General features: G+C 37.1%; 1 protein-coding gene across 4 annotated transcripts in view; it reads left to right on the top strand.

Annotated features, from left to right (window-relative positions):
• Positions 1-22,365, top strand: part of DLC1 (DLC1 Rho GTPase activating protein) — a 216,539-nt gene that overhangs the window by 67,845 nt on the left and 126,329 nt on the right. For 3 of the 4 annotated variants that reach the window (XM_059844764.1, XM_059844765.1, XM_059844769.1), the window contains one exon: positions 19,513-19,546. In XM_059844764.1, the coding sequence (XP_059700747.1) occupies positions 19,513-19,546 (34 nt within the window). Of the gene's footprint in view, positions 1-19,258; positions 19,357-19,512; positions 19,547-22,365 lie in introns of those variants that run through there. The other variant, XM_059844767.1, reaches the window with a different exon arrangement.

Consider the following 22,365-nt stretch of genomic DNA (forward strand, 5'->3'; position numbering starts at 1 on the left):
CAAAATTTTCAGAAGTCTAGTTAACTTTATGCTAAAAATTTCTCTTCTGTAAGCAACATAAATGTTTGGGAGTCAAACTTCCAAAAAGAACGTTGCTCTTTTGCTCTTTTTCTTTTCATGTCCCAAAGGTATTTGCACTTTTCTGAAGTATTTGTTCCCTTAATCCATCTGAACCTAACACACAGTACTGAATTCAAAACATAGTTTTTTTAGTCATGGACTGAATTGTGTGCATAAGTATAATGCAGGCAGTTTTTCCAAAGTGCTACCACAGAGAATCTCTGATAATGTTTCCCAGTCCCACATGATATTTATACCTCTTTTTTATATATTTATGCAGAATATTCTTTTTTTCCCTTTTTTTTTTTCCTTTTTTTTTTCTGAGGGGTCCTTTGACACACCTATTGGAAAATGTTTAGCTGATAGATGAGATTATTTGCCAAAGGAATTTTGAAGACCCAGAACTTTTGAAGAGCAGGACCTTGAGTCACTGAGACAGAACCAATATGTCTTGTAACCTTATTCAGAATTTCACAATCCTTGCTAAACTGCAAGATAAGGGCCAAAGGCAACAAACCAGCAGGAGCCAACTCAGAATGTGCCAAAGTTCATAGAACAGTTGCTTCAGGCTAAAGTTTGTTGACCCTTAATCACTGGGGGTCATCAGTGGTTCTGCTGCAGGGCCCTGCAGAACGTGAGCCCGCTCAGATCTCCCGCTGCTCCTGCCCAGGCTGCCGCTGGGGCGGAGAGGAAGCTGGGATGGGACACACGAACTCCACGGCAGCGCTTCAGCCCTGCCTGCCTGCAAAAATGCTTTTTTGGGTTTCCTTCCGTAACACACGTGCCTTCTAATTCTAAACTTCCTTAATCTCTTGCAAATGGAGTAGGTGGGGTTAATCGCAACACAGGCAAAAGATTCCTTCCAGTTAACATACCTTGTATGCTTTAGGTACTGTGTTTTGTCATTGATTGATATTACTGTAAGCACATACAAACACGGTTTAAGTTTTAAATCATTTTTTGTTAAGTCACAGTGATAACATTGTTGAGAAATGCCCTTTTCCTGTTAAGCTTCTTTTGACTATTAGTATTACCTTCAATAACTGCACTACAATGAGTATGTTACATTGCTGCATAATCCTGTGAAGGACTGTAAAGAAACAACTGGCATTTCACACTCTAATCTGGCAACAAATTCAGCATGCAAGCATGCACTGACAAAAAACATGATTTGGTCTTGTGGTCTGTAACAAGATACCCAGCAGTAGCTACTAATGTGTATATGTAGCAGTGATGCCATTCATGAAATAGTTAAATCTTGAATGCATATTTTTATGAGCTGTACTATATATTTGGACAGTTCACAATTTTTTTACAAATGTAATCTTTATGACAGTGATAGAACTTTAGAAAATATCTCATTCCTCCAAGATAAATGCATTTCAGTATAGTCCGTGAAGAACATAAATTGCATTAAAAAGTTCTTCAAAAGCTCCAGAGTTGTCAGTGATTCTCATCATTCTTTTATATATGAAAGCAGAAAAAGAGAAAGGGCATATTAACCCCTGGAGCAGCAGCAGGCTGAAGGGGCTGAATATTTTGGAAATGGATGATCCTCTTTAGAAGGAAAGTGGAAATGGGGAAATGAGAAAAATAACAGCAGTTCATGCTTCACTACAAATTAAAAGATTAAAAAGTTAATGAAGAAAAAACACCAAAATATTCTAGATCAAAAATATTCAATATTTTGTAATGTTCAGGATTATGAGAGCCTAGATGCTTCAGAAAAATACTTATACTTTTCTCACAATTGTGAGAAAAGCCAAAACACAGGAGGCTGGAATCCTTCACACGTTTCCTCATGAGGCTCATGCCCACATACATCAGCAAAGCTTTCTCGTTGACTGCTCCAAGTGCTTCCAGTACTGTACTCTTTTTCTGGGGTATCCAAAAACATTTGATATCAGTCAAGATCCCAGTGTTCCCAGAGTAATTAGAATGTTACTTATAAGACGCAAATGATCATTTTCCTTGTACTCCCACATCAGTGTAAATGAGGAATGTTGCTTTATGCTGGTTACATTCCTTCTGGTGTATGGGTAATTCTTCTGCCCTGTTTGTACAGGATCTTGCACAATGAGGTTGTGGTCCCAGTCTGTGGCTTTTGAGTGCTTCAGTAATATAAATAATGTTGTCACTACTTAAGATATGTTAAGTGAAGTGTAATCATGTCCAATCTCGATGAGAACTAAAGCAAAAATACAGCAGGCTACCAATATCACCATTATTCTTATTTTTTAAATTGCTGCAAGTACAGTGTTTGATTTCAGTAACAGTCCTATTTCAAGAAGATTTCAGTTGAAAGACCAAAGTAAGGCAGCTCATACTAGGAGAGAGACTAAAAATGTAATCACAGAATTGTTAATGAGTAAACCATTTTGAAAAATGCTCTCTCATTATCTCGTCTTCAAACAACAGCGTGCTAGGGGTAGCATTTGACATGGGAAGGGACACTTGTAAGTCTTTGGTGAAATAATTGCTGGATGCAGTTACTGACTGTATTTGACAAAATAAGCCACTGAACAAGTTATCTATGAGCATGTTTTTGACCCAGGAAAGAAGTCATACCATGAGAAAGAAACAAATAAGCGTGGTCAGAGGCTTTGTCAGAGTTCAGATCAGAAGCAGGGAATAAAACAATAGCAATGAAGGTATGGATTTACACTGTGTTAGGTGAAATATGAAGGTGATGATAGATAATTTTCATCTGAAATTGGTGGGTGTTGACTATATAAATGAGAATCAGAACAGTGTTAGACAGCAAATATAATTAATAACTTGTATTTAATGTTATGGAAATGGCATAAATATATATAAAATCATCATTTGAGAAACACATGTGATATGTAGCTATGATGGGAAAGTGAATATGAAGAATTAGGTTAAAAATTTAAATACAAGACTTTTTATTGATACATGATGGATTGAGGAATTTATTTTAAAAAATGTCTGCACATAATTTTTCCTGGTTTGAAAGGGTCTTTTAAAGATTCCCTCGCCAGAAATTAAAGAGTGGTTTTTTTTATAATTAATATATGTGAATAAATTTTACCTTTATCTTCTTCCACACATCATTGTCATCTTCTAGCAGATAGTCTTTAAGATTTACTAGGAAAAAAACCACAATTTTGCATTTTTTGCTGTCTGGTGATCTATTAGCAAATTATATCACAAAAACACTATCAATATCACCTTTCAAAATGAGAAATGGACTCAGTTCTTCACACTGGTAAATCACCTTCCTGTGTGAATCCACATGGAATATTCCACTTCCTTAAAATGCATGGGAAATTCTTTCTTAATTCCTGTTGAGGTCTGTGTGATTATCTGAAGTTCCCGCAGAAGCTGTATGAGCTATTAAATCTCTCCTTTTTGTTTTCACTGAACTCTAATAGCTAGAATCAAAGTGGAAATCACACTGTTACTGCGTTTTTGTCCCATGGGTTGTGTATGCGCATGTATGAAGTTCCCCCTCTTGCAAGCATTGGTGCAGGTCAGATATAACATCCAGCACTGGGAGCTCTGGTGTTTACCAAGCCCTTCATTTCCACCTCTTCTACAAACACATCTGCTCGTCAGTTTCTACGTACTCTGGAATTGACTCTATCTCAGCTAAATAAGATTTTCCCAAATAGTGCAGCTGTCTATTCACTAAAAGGCAGTACCTAAGGAAAATTTTACCTGTTCTGCCTGTCACTCTCCCATGTCTTGGCCCCATCAGCTGTTCATTAAGACCATACTGATCCCACTGTGCTAGAGAGCTGTGTTCCTCAGCTGCAGGAGGAATTCATCCAAATGAGAGAGACATTTCATTGTAGGATTCCTACTCCACTGCCTATTTCATTTTGGACTGAAGATATTTTAAAAGATTTTGGTAATTTCATTTATAGGCAATAGGTAAGTTGTTCACAACAAAGTTTGTATAACACATAGAAAGCAATTCCATGTAATAAGATCTTAAATTACTTAGAGAAAATTACTTTCAAGTAGAATAATAGAACCATTAAGGCTGATCATCTAAGATTCAACCATGAATCTAACACGGCAAGTTCCACCACTAAACCGTGTCCCCAAACACTGTATCTATGTCTTTTGAACACCTACAGGAGTGGTAGCTCCACCACTTCCCTTGGCATCCTGTTCAAATGCTTGACCACACTTTCAGTGTGGAAATATTTTTCCTTTTCTTCAATCTAAATCTCCCTTGTTGCAACTTGAGGCCATTTCCTCTAATCCCACTGCTTGTTATTTGGGAGAAGGGGCTGATCCTCACCTTGCTACGGCCTCCCTTCAGGTAGTTTTGGTATCAGAAGCTGTATAATGCTACTAGGCATTTTTAAAATAGGTTCAAGATTTCTTTTTTCAAGATTTCTTTTAACCTGGTTCCTCTAACTAAGCACTACAACGGCTAATTAGTTGTTTTATGACTCCTGTCTATAGCTGGCAGTAGGAAATGTACTTTGTCTTGTTGGATCTGTGACTTAGGTGACAGAAGTCTGAGAATAAGGTGGCTCAACAGTTTACCTCCTTCTCACCTGAGGTACAACATGACACAGGCATGTCATGACCATTCTTTGATGGGGTACATTGAACCAGTTCCCAGGCACCAAAATTGGCTCTCAAACTTTATTTCAATAGCAGGTTGTAAAACTGACAGGGCAAATAAAGGATCTTGATGAAAGTGAGATTGAATTGACCAAAGAAACATCAATTTATTTAGCATTTGAAGTCAGAAAATATATGGGAAGGTAGTCTTCAGTGATCTAGGAAAGGATTCAGTGTTTGCCAAAGTCAAGGAAGGTTTCCCACTGATTTCTCTTAAGTTTAATTAACAAAATTACTGTGGTCAATCAGTGTTCAGGGTTTTACATGGGATCATGATCAGTGATAACTCCTGGAAAAGTTCATTTATCCACCAGTAATTCAAATTAAATAAATACTCGCAGATGGAATTGAGGTCAATTTTGTCACTTCAGAAGTAAATGCTTTTATAGTATATCATATCTTTCATTCCTGGCAAGCACTTGGGAATCAGGCCAAAGTATAGCAAGTGGTTTGATAACTGTGTGTAGGAATGTGGAAAAGATATCTAAGAGTGACTGGCTTTTAAGTCTTGCCAGCAAAGGCGTTAGAAGATTGAGTCATTTGCTATGAAATGCAATTGAAAGTTCAACCTTGTATTACATTAATGGCAAAAGAACAGTTAATTGTGACACCATATACAAGAGAAAGCTGCAGACTGGAATCTCAAGTCTTTAAAACAAATTAGGTTATTTCCTAGGGAACAAGACTGGATCCATCTTTCCATGTCTTTGGAAAGATATGCCATTATTTCAGAAGTCTCTGTTGTTCCAACAGTTCCCATCCACAGTGATTTCTTTCTTAGGTTATGAAAAGACTGAGGTTTGTTCATGAATCAGTATGTCGGCAATTTTCTTGCTTTAGTTTTCCAGGAAAATAAGAACTAAAATAAAAGCTCACATTTTATTTCATCACCTCTAGGCATTGGAACAGAATGACTATCCCTGGCTAGTCAGGGCTTTCCAAAGGACAAAAGGCAGGCTATACTTTTGTCTGAAGCATTAATCACAAGTAGAAATAAGATACAGACCAGAGAACCCCAGAGATGGTATGAAGACTCTCTTCTGTTAAGCATGTAACATTATTAAACAAATCTACAAGAGGACTCGCTAGATACAACTAGCTGAAATACTGATTTATTTTTCTTCAGGAGAGCTTCAGGTTCATCATAGCGTCCTACACAAAATTTTCTTTCTTTTTTCTATCTGGCTTATTTCAATTAATTTAATAAATTAATTTACATGCCAAATACTTTTGACCTGCAACCTGAACCTCTCCTGAAGACTACTTCTTTGAAATGCATGGTAGATATTTGTCTATATGATGTAGAGGTCAGAATAGCTGCTCTCTTCTACTTTGTTTCATGCAATTTTTGTGAGAGGGAAAGAAAAAAGAGAAAAGAGAAAAAAGGAGAGGAGAGGAGAGGAGAGGAGAGGAGAGGAGAGGAGAGGAGAGGAGAGGAGAGGAGAGGAGAGGAGAGGAGAGGAGAGGAGAGGAGAGGAGAGGAGAGGAGAGGAGAGGAGAGGAGAGGAGAGGAGAGGAGAGGAGAGGAGAGGAGAGGAGGAGAGGAGAGGAGAGGAGAGGAGAGGAGAGGAGAGGAGAGGAGAGGAGAGGAGAGGAGAGGAGAGGAGAGGAGAGGAGAGGAGAGGAGAGGAGAGGAGAGGAGAGGAGAGGAGAGGAGAGGAGAGGAGAGGAGAGGAGAGGAGAGGAGAGGAGAGGAGAGGAGAGGAGAGGAGAGGAGAGGAGAGGAGAGGAGAGGAGAGGAGAGGAGAGGAGAGGAGAGGAGAGGAGAGGAGAGGAGAGGAGAGGAGAGGAGAGGAGAGGAGAGGAGAGGAGAGGAGAGGAGAGGAGAGGAGAGGAGAGGAGAGGAGAGGAGAGGAGAGGAGAGGAGAGGAGAGGAGAGGAGAGGAGAGGAGAGGAGAGGAGAGGAGAGGAGAGGAGAGGAGAGGAGAGGAGAGGAGAGGAGAGGAGAGGAGAGGAGAGGAGAGGAGAGGAGAGGAGAGGAGAGGAGAGGAGAGGAGAGGAGAGGAGAGGAGAGGAGAGGAGAGGAGAGGAGAGGAGAGGAGAGGAGAGGAGAGGAGAGGAGAGGAGAGGAGAGGAGAGGAGAGGAGAGGAGAGGAGAGGAGAGGAGAGGAGAGGGAAGAGCTAACTACATTGTTGAAATCCTTTAAATTTTACAATACATGACTATGTTAACTTGAAAAATAAATAGGAATAACAGGAAGTAATAATTTTCAGCACTTTCAGTACTTTTTAAACAGTGATGGTCTGAACAGTATCTAACTGCTTTCAGAACTTTTTTATTTTTAATGGAAGCCAGAAATCTATAGCTGCAGCAGCTTTTCTATAACTTCATATGAGTGAACAGAGTTGTTGAAGATAGAGGCTGTCCTGAAGAGCCCCTCTAGTAATGAAATACTAAATCAATCTTTTGTGACATATTTTCCTTAGTCTTAACTTCCTAATAACTTAACTGTGGAATTTTCAGTATAGGAGAAAAAGAAATATCAGGAAACCTGCTACAATATATTTGTTTGTATGCCAGGGTTGTTTCTGTGTATGTAGGAACAACTTATGGTTTCTCCGGAACTAGACACTTCTAGTGTCAGGACTGCTCTGTTAGGAATATTCAGGTTTCATAACACTCACACCAATCAGGAGAGCAAGTGTTAAAATATATGGTATTTTGTCAGGTGTTTACTAAGCTGAAAGTTTGGATTGTTTAGTCCTGTCCAACTGTGGCTTTGAAGCTATGTACACTTGTAAATACTGTCACATTGTCACAAACAAAAATTGATCAGACTGCTTGGAAACCCACGGAAATTTCTTATTACTGCTTATGGCAACATCATCTCCTTCTGCTGCCATTGTTTGTTTTCTTGATGTCTGTGGAAAATACTTCAAGACAATCTGTCACATCTGCAGCAACTGTAAGGGTATACTTTGAGCCACCCTCTTTTTCCTGCTTGGATTTCAGGCTTGAATTTATGCATTTCTTTGATGTCTTCACAAGACATTCTTACACTCTGTAGGACTCAGTGAGCATAGCAGGAGATTCATCAGCTTCTGTAGGTTCCCAATCCTTTGCATTTTAGGGAATTCCCTGAAATATCACTGATTCCAGTTTTCATAGAATTTTATCTTTTCCTCAGGCTGAGTGCAGAACTGCTCTTCTGTGTTCAGTGATGTTTGGCATTATCTTCTCAGCCATTTTGTCCTGCATCTAAAAGGGGCATCCAAATTCCATTAGGAACTAAGAACAAATTTGTTCTGCCACATTCTAAGAACTCTAAGAGACAAGCTGTTTTGAACTAGATACCTTAGCTAAAGATGTCAGTTTTAATGGCTTGTCAATTTTGAATTATGTTAGTCCAAACTGCTTTCAACCCATTTCACCGTCTGTTCTTCCAGCTCATTCTTCCAGCTTTAAATGGGGCTGCTTTGGGAGACACTGTAGAAAATCTTAGGAAAGTTAAGGTATATTATCTGCTCTCTTCTTGTCCATGTAGCCTGTGATTACATCTTCAAAGACAAATCAGGTTGGTCAAGGATGATTTGTTTTTAGTAAATTGTTGATTGCTCCCAGTTGCCCTCCCGCGACCCGTGTTTTTGGTAAGGATTCCAAGGTCTGCTCTGTGGTCTTACCCTGTTCTAAGATGGGCTTTCAACCTTAGAGTCATTGCTTCTTTGCCTCCTTTGAAAACAGGTGTAAGTCTCTCCCAGCCGTCAGGAACACCCCACAATTGTCGTGGTTTTCCACTGATGTAAGTTTCCCTGCAATCGTATCAGCCATCTCTTTCAGCATGCCTGGGTAGATTTCCTTTAGTCCCACAGGTTAGAATACATTCAGTTTCTCTAAATAGTCCCTAGCCTGTTGGGTCCTCACATCTGGATGTTCCTCTCTTTTCTAAAACATGTTGAGATTGTGAGGTTAGGGAGTAAGATTGGACTATGAAAAGTGATCAGAGTGGTGCAAATTTTGGCTAGACTAGAAGTACAAAACAATGGAGAAATAGGTATTAAAAAGGCAGACTGAAAAATCTTGATCTCATTTATCTGTGGGTTAGCTTATCACAGCTATCACCAAATTCCTTAAAAAACAGGCAATTATAAATAAAGCATTCTTTTTATACTGCTGTTTTGAGAGACACAGCAAGTTTTGCAACTTGCTGCCTGCACAGCCCATTCCTTCCTGAAGTGAGTTCAGGTCTCAAACACTTAGTTTGAAGGTCTAAAGTACAAGGGTGGCCAAGGGTATTGCATTCTCCCATTCTTCCCAGTGAAAACCAGTCACTCATACAAGAATTGCTACAGTGTTGTTGTTTTGTTTGTTGGTTGGACAGTTTATTTTCACTAAGCCATGTTTCTGCTTACTTTGCTGCCAAGACATCAGAAAGAAATCAGCTTTTTTTTAAAAGAGATATCTACACTTCCTGCAGTCAGCCTGTAATTTAAATTTACATGCAAAACTAAGGGTTAAGATGGGTGGATACAAAATTTTATATTTATTTTACTTATATAATTTTTTCCACAAAATCTTATTTATAAGAAATACAGCTATTTTGTCATAAATCTACTCCATCAGTCAGTAGACTAAATGCTTTTTTAAAAGCACCTCTTCTTTTTGTGTTTTGAAATGGGATTTGAAGCCTTTTTGAGTTTTTTTTGCAGTATTGTAGTGATCAAGAATTTTAAATGTTTGTGAAAAATTGGTTCTAGAAGAGTTGAGTGTGAACATAAGATTCAGTCAAGAGTGTATTGGCAAAAAATGCTACATACTTGTAAAGTTCCTCTAAACTAAAATACAGAATAATTCCAGCTCTCCTCAGGGAACTGGTATTGGTATGAAAGGCAAAAGTATACTTGGACTCATGTGTGCTGTTTCCCTCTGGAAAGTTTTGAAAACTTAGAAACTGTGAACTACATTCTTGTAATATGCCACACAAAGTTTGGGAAAGTTGGAAAAATTCAGGAGGAAGCTGTACTTGTTAGACATGGACCTGGGGAAACACAGGAAATGCTCAGCACCTCACAGAATTGGACCCTCTTAGTACTCTCAGGATCTGCAGTGCATCTGTCTGCACGCCTGAGTGAGATTTTCATGGGAATAGCGTGGGAACACAGACGTTGATGGGATACTTCTTTGCTCAGAAACCAAAAATAAAATTCAGAACAAAATAAATAAAGCAATCCTGAAAGAAGAACAATTTTAGAACTTCTGGAAAAGAAAGGAGTTTAAAAGGGCTCTCTTCATAGTAAATGTAGCAATTAGTAAAAGTTTTGATAGCAATCCTGCATTTTAAGAGTAGAATTTTTTTACCTTTTATGCCTATCCGTATGTGCCTACACAGAACTGTGCCTTTAAAAAGGAAATAGACACAACACAGACAGGAAGATTATGAGCCAGGTTGCCCCAGCTTGAGGCCTCACTTACTACAGTTCTGTATTGTGCTCTGTATCAGTAACAATTTGTTTTTTCCCATGAATTAAAAATGTATCATGTGTAGAAAACAAAAATGTTTGGAATTTATGTTAGATAAATAAATGGCAGTATTGAATCATCTCCAACTTTTAAGACCTCATAAAAGAGTTTATAAAATAAGGATTTTTCAGACAAAGCATATCCTTCACCACCTCCAGCTGGCCATTCTTTAAATAAAATATTATTATACCTGTTAAATAAAATAAAAATTTCAATATCATTTTTATTCATCACAGTGATATATGGAGTTGTGTCTACTCTAACGCTCACTGATTCTAAAAATCAAAGTCTTATAAGCACTTGAACTAAAATATGGAACTTCCTACTGGAAAACATTTTGATATCAGAATGCAAGCTATAGAAATACAAAGCATGCTAGATCATTTAGAAGAGAAAAGCTTAGTAATTGTAAGAAAAAGGTGTGTACGTTCAAAAATAAGATTAATTAACTTTTTTTTATGTGTTAATCTTGCAAAATACTACACTTTTCTACCTGAGGCATAGAAAAGTCTATCACGACAATCAGAATATTTGCAGTACTGCTTTTAAGGCACTTGAAAGCACCCAAACATCCCTTTTAATGGTAAAGCATTATTATTCACATTTTAAAGATGAGAAAAATTAGATGTTTGTAATAAGATTTTTAAGTGGCAAAAAAAGCTTGTCAGACTACTACTGATGTGTTAGGGGCAGACCATGACTATTGCCAGTAGTCTTGCTCTAAGAAAAGGAATAACCACTCTGCCATCTCACCCATGCAGTAAGCTCGTCCTGACTTTAACCTGCAGCATATATAGCTGATTATTATGGTGTTGAAGGGAGCCCAGAATCCCCTGCAGTCAATTGCAAAGCTCCTCCTTCCTCCCAGGTTTCTAAAGTATGTCAGCAGCATGAGCAAAACTTCCCGGATGTATTTTTCTTGGTTTCTGCATTTTTATGGCAGCAGAGATCCCAGCTTGGCAGATGGTACCTGAGAATAAAATGGAATTACTGCAGAGATGGAAGACATATGGCAAGTTGTGTTATCTGTGCTGGTGTCTTTCCATGTAGGCATGCACTAGGAGAGGTTAGTTCAGGCATTACTCAGTTAAACAAGGTGTGAAATGTCCCTGAAGACATGCAACAGGAGTTGATCACATCACAGACCTGGAGTAGTCATCTCACAGTAGTACTTCCAGCTGAGGAAATTATATGGCAGATGAAACATATTTCTCTGATTTATTAACTGTATCAGAAGAACCAGGTATTGGGGGCTTTGAGCAGAGGAAATTTGATACTCAGTTTGACCAGAGTTTAGATATTAGAATAGAAATGGCTATAATTGGATTTGTTTTCTCAAAGAAAGGAATGGGGATTTGGTTTTTAGCATACAATAGCTGTGCTGATGAATATTTTGTTTTGCAAAGAGGATTTTCAAGGGCTTGGGGTATTTTTTAGAGGTTTCACTTTTACATATGGATTTAAAAAAACTATTTTGCATCCTTTCCACAGGTTCTTTTTGGAGTTAAAACTCCCATTTCTTTTTAGAAAAAGAAAGTTTTTATGTTTATTTGTTACATGATTTTGTTTCTTTTTTTCTGTCTTTGGGTTGTTTTCTCCAATGCCTACTTTTCACCCAAAAACTGTGGTTTTGATTTACTGACTCTGTTCCCCAAAACCTTGACAAATATTTAAATATTAACAGACAAATGGTATGCAAAGAGCTAAAGAACTTGTTTCATTTAATCTCTTTTTCTCCTGAATGACCTCAAATTATACTGCCTTAGTAAGGTCACTGTATTGGTTTTTGGTTATATTTTAAGCTCATGCTTGTAATATGAGCATGTTGAAGCATGAACAAGCTGAGATTCCAAGAATATGGACAAATAAGCAAATAAGGTCTGGGTAGCGTGTTTTAATTTTTATTCCCCTCCTTTTTACCTCCTCCTGCCCAAGATAAAACCATTGTCATCTTGTGTGCTTCTAGTTCTTGTCATTTTTCTTCTCACAGTAAAAGAAAATTTTATGGTGGTTTATGTAAGTCTACATTTCTCTATCTTTTACTAAACCAAAGAGAAATATGATAATTATCACGTTTATCAGGGTTGGTGATAACTTACTGAAAAGCATTATTTTGAAACTTATTCTCTTATTCTCAGCCCTGCTACCTTGCAAAGTTAGATGTACATTTTTTCTTCAATCAAACACCCCCTTGATGCTCCCAAACCCATCACTGTTTCTGTCAGGCACGCTCCTACTCTCCTGTCTCTATCATCCCATGATTAGCATCACATTTTTGTGACTGTGCAGCTTTCTGAGCAAAGAACTGTGAGGCTCTGCAGAAAGAAAAAGTTTCATCATCATAGAAGAAATGTGTCTTTTGTCATAATTTATTCTTTTATACCTGAAATAAAGCTCAAGATCAAGAGCCTCCTGAAGGATCTTTAGATGCTTTAGATCCTTTCCCAGCTGGTCTAACAAAAGTAATATCACAGTGACTGAATACCCATGAGACTGTAAGCATCAAGATTCATTCCAAAACATACACACCATGTTTTAAAAACTAGCTTCTTGGGATTTGCTTTTTTTATTTAGTTAGAGAACTCCAAACAGTCGTAATAGCCTGCTGTAGCTAAAAATGGGAAGAGGCTCTGCAGCTGGGATTATCTGCAGGATTCAAGAGCTCAAACTCACACAGGATGAATCTTAGTAAATCTCAATAGATGCTGCTCTCCCAGTAGGTGTCAGCTGCTGCAATGCTCTCCAACTGATTTTCTTTTGCAGAATTTAAAGCTGAACACAGTGAGGTCTCTCAAATACCAATCCTTCATACATAATGTTCCAGAAACTATTGCAGAGTTATGGCCACTAACCTCAGTGATATCTGAATCCAGGAGAAAAACATTATGTGGAATACAAAAATGTAGATAGCAATCAACCACTGAATTTGGGCTGAGTGTCAGAAAGATTATTAGAATCAGATTGCTCACTTAAATAGCTGATGATTTCTACAGCTAAGCTTTTTTCAATTAGCTCATGAAGATGCAGCATCGGTGTTATAGATTCTGGCACTTTCAGCCACGAGGTGAGCTCCCTCATTTTCATATTTGAACCCTCCAAAATTAGTAACAGTGTATTGCTTTTCTCAGGATGAAGGGCAAAGGACTCCTTTGTTTTCTTTGAAGAGGCTAAGGAAAGACAGGAATTGCAGGATTTTAAATTCCATTTTATTCTGCAAGTAGTGCTCACAGTTGATTTGTAACTTGGACTCACCATGTAACAGATTTTAGCTTCTATCATCACATTGATGATACTATGAATTTTTTGTTTACATGAAACATGGTCTAAGGTTGTAAGTATTATATATAAGGGGATGAGTAAAAACTGAATTCACGTGGGATTCCTGTCAGCCACATAGAAATATTCCTCAGACTCCAGGGCTTTAAGACAAAATCACATTTGTAGACATTACATGATGTTGAAGCTAATGTGAAACATGAGACTCTAAATATCTTTTAGTGTTGTCTTATAGAGCTTCATGCCTTCTGGTTCAGTTTTGCCAGTGTTGCAGGGTTTATTGATATGTTTGTTATTGTAAAAGGTTTTATAAGATAAATATTTGCCAAAAAATTACTTGTGAGCTTGGGAAAAAGCTCTGTGTGTAAATGAATCTTAATAGAACAGCTGGTGATTGATGAAAAGCATGAGTACTCTTGGGGCTGCTCCAGTTCTAGACATAGTGTGTCACATCTCAGCTTTGGTGTTAACATTCAAGTGATGGGTTTTTTTAGGGAAGAGATACATATGTTTGGGGGAATGGAAGGAAGTGCAGATTTTTGTTATTACCAAAAGCTATATAAACGTTCCTCAACATTGAGTTAAAATTTAACTGACCCCATTTTCAGGTATTGTATGTCTATCCCAGAAAGTAGAGGGCAGTTTAAATGGAAATCAAATTCCGTATTTCATTAACTCCTGTGAAGTTAAACCTTTTCTTCTATTTCAAGTTGAATCCTTGTATATAATGAAGTTGAGGTCTAGAAATTGCTAATTTGAAAAAAACTTGTTTCTCTCAAAATTTATGACAGTAACTCTTGGGGTATTCAGGAATCCCCAGATGCTGCTGTGAAGTCTTTAGTATCCCTATAAAGAAAGAAATTAATTCTTTATTATGTCCAAACTTAATGGTCTGGACAAGCTGCAGACAGGCTTTTGTCTTATCTGCCATATGAACCAGCTTCATGTGGTACTGGCAGATTGGAGAGCATTGGGAGCTTACCCTGGCCTTGGCAGATTTCAGAGCACTGGGAGCTTACCCTGATCTAAGGGAAGTCTGTGATAACACCAGACAGAGCACAAGGCTGCTATCCTGCATCGTTGTTCTGTGCTCCCATTCCAACAAGTCACACTCTGCCAGCTGAATGACAAAGACAGAGGAAATTAGCAGACCACCCCAAACGAAGGCTCTTGGCAATTGCCTCATGGAAAGAGAACTGCCAACCATCCAGCACTAATTAGAAGAGGTCTTTGTGCATGACCTGAGTGGCGTAAAGAGGCTCAAGCAAACTGAAATATCTAGTCAGAAAACTAAGTATGGGGAGGCTGAAGGACAACACATGCAGGCAAGCATAGAACTTTGCACTTCCACTAGAATTAAATTCATAGTGTTGTCATAAACTTAGCCAGACACATCTGAATGTGACATTAATTTCTTTTTAAAAGTGAAATAATTGATGGAGCTTTATTGTTGGGTGGACTTCAATTGCCTTCTGCTCTACTCTTCAGTAAAAATAAAGACCACAAAGAAAGAACTTGCTAATTTCCCCTTCTAAAGCTAGTCTGTCCTGAAAGTTGATGGTTTTATTTTTTTCTCTTTCCTCATCCAGATCGAAAAAAACCCCTTAGATTTAAAAACTGCCAGTTTAATACATTTTTTTGTAAATAAGTCTGAAAGATAAACTAATTATAATTGGGGATTTCTTTCTCTATTAGTTCTAGTATTTCTTTTCACTGCAAATACTAAAATATTAAGCACTTTAAATTAATTAGCATTTTTGAAAGGGTTTTCTATGTGTTTACTCTCTTAATCTGATTCATTAGCATTAAAGGCTTTAGTTTCAAAATATCAGAGTTTACAAATAGAGGTAATTCAGTGTTTTGGTGTAATGGGGATATATTGCTGAGAAAAATTCTGCTTATGGACTGCAGTATTTCCCAATTCCAAACCATCTAATGATCATGGATTTTTTCTCTTTTGTAAAGCAGCCCAGTTAATTTTTAACTGCTTCCTATCCAAATTTTAAAAATTGGCACATACCTTCTAAATAAAATAAAATTAAAAGTCTATTCGTCCAGATTATTCAGAACTTACTCTGCTTAATGATAAACTGAATAATGCTTAATATTTGTTTTCTGTCTGAACATTTTTGACATCAGTTTTCAGGTACAAACTACATCTTATTTACTGAAATAGAATTCTTTGCCTGGGGAATGGACAGATCAAGAGCAGTCCTGCCAAGGAGGACTTAAGGGTGATGGTGGGTGAGAGGCTGGACATGACCCAGCCACGTGCACTCACAGCCCAGAAAGCCGAAGGTGTCCTGGGCTGCATCCAGAGCAGAGTGGGCAGCAGGGGAGGGAGGGGATTCTGCCCCTCTGCTCTGGTGAGACCCCAGCTGGAGCACTGTGTCCAGCCCTGTGGTCCCCAGCACAGGAAGCACATGGACCTGCTGGAGCCCAGACCAGGGCCATGATGATGGTGAGAGGGCTGGAGTACCTCTGCTGTGAGGAAAGGCTGAGGAAAGGCTGGGATTGGTCAGCATGGAGAAGAGAAGGCCTCATTGTAGCCTTAAGTACCTAAAGAGGGTTTATAAGAAAGATTAGGAAAGATAAGGAAAGAAAGATCAGGCTTATAAGAAAGAGGGCACAATTTTTGGCAGGGCAATGGTATTAAAAAGAGGGTTTGAATAAAATTAGATATAAGTAAGAATTTTTTTAGAATGAGGATGGTGAAATACTGGAGCCGGTTGCCCAGAGAGGTGGCAGATGTCCCATCCCTGGAAATATTCGAGGTAAGGTTGAACTGTGCTCTGAGCAACCTGAGCTAGTCCAAGATGTCCCTGCTCATTGCAGAGGGATAACCTCTAAATGTCCCTGCTAGCCCACACAATTCAATAATCCTATAATTCCATCACTCTATAATTCTATTGCATTTTACATACACTTTACAGTCACGTTTGCACACACAGTATATTTTCAGTGACACAGTTGCAATGCAGCAAGAATGCACAGAGAAATTTCACATAACACTTCAAGATTTTCGTAATTTCAAAATCCCATCCTCTAATTTGGAAGGAAAAGCTGAATATATTTCAGCAGTGGTCTCGTTTTTCCTCTTTTTCTCACCTTTTTTGTTTGATTTTCTTTCTTGGTGCTGCTAAGAACACATACTATTAGAAAGAAATAGAAGGGACCCCGAGTTTGGGAGATGTTTGTTGAAATCTTTGAAGGGTATGTGTCTGTTTTTTTCTAAAACACATGTGATCTGATCATACAGAAATTGTTAGTCCAGTTCTTCAGTTCTCTGAAGAGAGTGAGAAATAATGTGAAGTTACAGTGAACCCATCTGGTCAAGCAGGAAAATCCGGTTTAATTGCTCTATTGCCAGAAATGTTAAATCACTTCCTGGGAATGCAGTTCATTTGGAACATATGGAACTCATTGGAAGGTCTCCAGTGAATTCAAAACTGTACTGAAGATGAGAGCATTTCTCATAAGTAACAATCATGTTTACCCACTGGGCAACATGTAAGCAGCATGTGTAGCTGTATTAACAAAAAACCAAACAATAGGAGGACTGTCTGAGATCTTGTTCAACAAGATTTACTCGTGGTTCACTTTATTTTAAATTTTCAAGAGATGCTATGTCCATTTAGGCTTCTTTCAGCATTTGAGCAGCAAAAGAATGTCCTGATGAAACTTTTAGCTCATTTTACATCTCAATTGAGAAGCACTGCACTCGAGAAAACAGATATTTGAAAGCAATCTACCTCACTCTGCCTTTCAGTTTTCTGGAACTTAAAGTGCTTCTTCATCCTACTAAACAGAAGTAGAAATTTTGTGACTTCCACATCTGCCCTGAGGCTTGATGATTTTATGTATTTCCTGCAATTAAACCCTAGCAACCTTTAAGACTGCCATTTGACAAATTCACTAAAATGTGTATTTCATTGTACATCAACAGGTTTTAATGATCATCAGTTATAAATACTGTATATTTCCAGGAAATAAATTGATGTGACCAATGGCATTTATAACAATATCCAAATCTGGTATGCCAAAATGAGCCAAAATCTACATGTTGATGTGAATGATGCTGACAGCATTTTAGGAACAGTTCATTCAGGCTAAAGGCACTCCCAGTGACTCACAGTGCAGTTATAAACATGACCAAAGTCTGTTCAAGTCTATCATAAAGCCAGCAGAAAATTATCTTCTCTACTGGTCATTATCATATCCCCATGGAGTCCTGAGACTTCTTCCCCTGAGCTGTTCCTCTTGGCTTTGCATGCAGAGCTTCCAGAGGCTGTCCCCATCAAATTGTTATCTCTTTTCCATGACCCAGCTTATGATTTCAGTGCAGACACTCTTGGTTGCCCCAAGTTCAGCCACCTCAGTGTTCTCTAAGCTTTTCTTAGAGGAAGAAGCCATCATACCTTTTGTAACTAACAAATCTCAACATTAAAGTGTGACGATCACCTGTTCCCATCTTTCCTTCTTTTGTCCTGACCCTCCCATTTGGTTCACACTAATGTTCTCTCTTTCTTTCTTGTGCCACTAAGGGTTTTTTTCCTGTTTGCTTGCTTCTTTCTCACCTACTCCTCTTTACAAAGTTCTGTGTTTGCAAATTTCCTTCTTGGACTAATGTGAATAGTGAATCTCAGATTTTCTTACTTATTTTACCAGTGCAACCACTTAAATGTGGAAAAGAGAAGAAAAAGAAATACTCATTTTCAAAGTTATATTAATTTTTTATAAAAAATCATATATTACACACTATTTCTTTCTTTGAAACCAAGACCTTGATTCACTCTGTGATTTTATTGTTTCTTTGGCACGTTAATTTTCCTCAGTCTGTGTTTCCTCAGACTTTGTTGCATTACTCATTCTTCTTCTGAACAAATATATGTTTGTAAAATGCAAGGAAAAATCCTTTTCCAGGAAGAGGCTATTTTTGGTTTGAATAATATTAGTCTGGTTATGTAATATTTTTGAATGTCAAAATCAACCAATGCACATTTAACCAGAGAGAATACAGGTGAAATAGGAAAAAAAACACAAAAGGCATATATTAATGTATAGCATCTAAGACATGTTCTAGCAGAAATTTTGTTGAAAGTTGATCCAGAAAGTTCTTTGAAGCATAATTGTATATAACAGGACAAATCAAATTAAATTAAAATTGCAAAGTCTGTTTTGAGATATTCTATAGCAAGTCTGAAGCTGCTTTATTTCTGTCCATCTCCCCCCTTTTCTTTTTCTTTGAATCTGCAGCAGGAAAATCTGCTGAATAAAGGCCAGGATAACATAAGTGAAAAGGAGGTAAAATTGATACCTTAACTCATGAGCCAGTTCTGCATACATTGTATGCCCAATCCAATATCTCATCCAGCCTTTCTTACCTGCATCCTATATGCACATTTTAAAATTCTTTCTATATGTTTGACATATATATTTCACTTTACTCTTCATTCAGTCTATAACCTCTTCTTTTTAGGGAAAAATACATTCAGAACACATTCTATATTAGTCTGAAAGAAAAGTATAACATGAAACAAAATTTGCATCCACTGCAAAGAAAGAAGTCTCATACAATTTTCCAAGTCAGAAACAATTATAGCTGATATGAAAACAATTCTATTACTTGTTTCTGAAAATTTACACAAAAAGTAAGAAGTTGCTATATTATAGAACAGAATATATTTGAGCCTACAGAAGAGAGATTTGGCATTTCTGTCTAATCTTCAGCCACACCGATTTTGTCTTCCTCCCTCAAAATTATGAAGTAATTTCCCAGTGGAATTTTGTGATTGTATGTTCTTAGGATGATTATTTCAAACTGTAATCATAGGAATATCTTATTAACTCCATCTCCTCCCTTCTCTCCTAGTCCTTTCTAGTTGTAATTGCTTTCACAATAGATTGTAAGACACTCAAATGGGAACTGTATGCTTCTCTCCAGAATGCTTCATATGGTGAGACCACAGATATTTCCAGATCTTTTAGACAGTCACAAAATTTACCTCAAGATTTCATAATGTTTGCCTAATATTATTTCCCTAATGTTCCCCCCTGGTATCCCCTAAATACTCCCTAATATTTTTTAATAGTGGTAATTTTTTTTCTTTCAGGCTATGCCAGTTATTTCAGAGAAGGAGAAGGCTGGTAAGTAAATATTTATTCATTTTCTCATTTCCTTGTTGTATTTGTTTTTGGAATAGCCTGTTACTTAACTAAGTGATAAAAGACAGGCTTCAACTGTGGCCTTTCAAACATATAGGATTGCAGATTTGACCAATGTCTATGTAAAGGCTATCTGTTGTTTCCTGAATAGGGTAATTTCTCTTTCTAAAATGCAGTCCAGTTTTCTGTGTCATAGTAATAAGGATGTTTGAATCTGTCCTACAAAGCTGAATTGCAGCTGCTCCTTACATGTCAGTATTCCTGTAGTTACTAACTTGTTATTTGGTGTTAACATGTAGTATGATTTATTAGATGTCTCAATTAACAAACATGGATACAAACGAGTTTTCTCTAGTCAGTTGAATTTGACTTTTGATTTGGTGTAAGCTTTACTGTCTATCTTTATATATGGCAAGAAATTTCATTTACCTGGAGTATTTCACTGGAGATAATAACATTTGTTTTGGCTAAGTACCTCTAGAATATTGAAAATTTGTTTTTCTGTTCTTTTCTGTTATATATGCCCTCTGAACACTATGTGCTTTGGTGTTGCTATGTGAAATCTATTACTGATTGTCTTCTAGACTCTGTGAAATTCTTGTGATAAACACTAGGGAACTCAGCACTATTGCTATTGAAAATCACTATTGGTTGCTTGTCTTTTATTTCAATTGCTACTGTACTTTGACTATGGCTTGAAAAATACCTCAAAATATCCAAATGCCACATGGCATTCAGATTTATGTCTGATTTTTATTGTTGATGTTTTCTTGCATTACCCTGGTTCAGGTTGTTTCTTTTCTTTTGCTTATTAAGGGAGAGGAATAGCTTAAAAAATGTTTCAGAGAAAGTCCACAGTAACAGTCAGTGCTGTAAAAGCTATGGAGCTGTCTGCTCAGGATGTTGCTACTTAAGCTGTTGATGTTCAGAAATAATTCCCAAACTCTGAGCCATATTTAATAAGATTTTTCTTTATAGATTTCATAGGCAGCATTATTTGGTGTTTCTTTTCCTGAGGTTGAAAATTATGTCAAAACATACAAACTGATTATAGTTATATATAACTGTCCATACCATTTGTAGCTATTTTCAAATAAAACTCAAAGATCTATGCTTAATTTTTTGGTGTCAAAACTACCTATCATGTAAGTGTTGGTAATAATACAAAATGAATGTATTTTGACATACACTTTATAACCTGTACATATGTATATAAGCATCTCTTTTTCTTTCTTTCTGGTCAGACTCCTGTGCTATGTTTTTCTGTGGCCAGTATTATATTTAATATCACAAATATGAAGTAGAACTTCATGCTGACATTTCCATGCACATGAGGACAAGCTACTCTGAGAATGAATGTATGGCTGCCTTTTAATCTGTTTTGGCTTTCATTTAACTCTACAGCTCAGGAGATGCTGAGATTAGGATAGGTTATTTTGCAATATTGAGAATGCGTGAGGAGGATGATTATTAAGATCAGGCCTAATCACTTGGTTTTAGGGGCAGGAAGTGTTATTTTATTTAAGTGCAGCTGGATCTTGATTCAAACAGTCAGATCCCATGTTTTGCAGGGTAACTTGCCAGTGTTTGGTCATTGCTGCTTTCACTTCACCAGAATGACATTACCTATAGTCGTGAATGACAAAGACATACTCAAGGTGTGAAAGCCTTCAAAATAATATAACATATTTTCTTGTCTGCTGTAAGAGAACAAAAGAAATACTAATTTTGCTATTTATTTGTAAATGCCAACAGTGTAAATTTTTCTAGTTTATATTATCACAAGCAAACTAAAATGTATCACAAAATGCTGCAGAACAAAAAGAAGCTTTTATTTAATTGCTGGCCAAGCTAATAACTTTGCAGGTAAAGAGACTGAATGGCATTGCATTACAACTGGATAGAAATGCACTCAAAAATTCTAGTTAAACATCTTTTCTCATTTTGAGAATTTGAACAAATATTCTCTTGTGAGTACCTCTTTTCTATTTACTACTATTTGATTCCATCTCGGACTGGAATAAGAAATAGAAGAAAGTAGAAGTGTTGTTATTACAATGTTTCTGGTTTAGAAATTTTATATACACAGAAATAAAACCCTGTTTTAACAAGACTTTCTATTCTGTAGACTCCAGATATCTTGATATTTTCAAGTGTTTTTCCTATAGGCAACAAAACATTTAGATCCTTAAATGGACTAAGCTGTCTAAGCTGCCTAAGCAGCTTAGAAGTTCACACATTACTGATTATGTTTATAGCATTTTTTAATCCTTGAAATTAAATATTTTTTCAATTTTATATATTTTCCAACCAGCAGTAAATTTTGACATCAAACACAAACTCCATAAGATGGAGTACTTATCAAAAAAACCAAAACACTCACATACCATTTTTGGATTTGGAGCAAAGCCAAACATCTGAAAACATTGTTGCTTTTGTCAATTAATAGCTCAAGAGTTGCATAACAAATTAATTTTTTTTTAATCGTGGAAAGCGCCACAAAACACGCAATTGCAAAGTGCCTTTGGCAAAAATCTCTAAGTGATCAGTATATTGAGCAGAACATTGGTCATGCCTAAACACGCACCCGATTGCTTCCACTTGTGTGAACTGGGGCATTGCAAGTCATGTACTGGGGCATCAGCTAGTTCTGAGTAGTGTACTTTTAAGAAGCCTCAATATTGTTGACATTTCTGGCAATGTTGAAAAAATAAATCTTTCAAAATAATATTTTGAGGTAGAAGTTAAGATCAAGCAGTATGCACAGAGAAAATGGGGGCTCAAGCCAAGAGATGACTCAG

The sequence above is a fragment of the Haemorhous mexicanus genome, chromosome 4 (genome assembly GCF_027477595.1).
Source record: "Haemorhous mexicanus isolate bHaeMex1 chromosome 4, bHaeMex1.pri, whole genome shotgun sequence".
NCBI lineage: Eukaryota > Metazoa > Chordata > Aves > Passeriformes > Fringillidae > Haemorhous > Haemorhous mexicanus.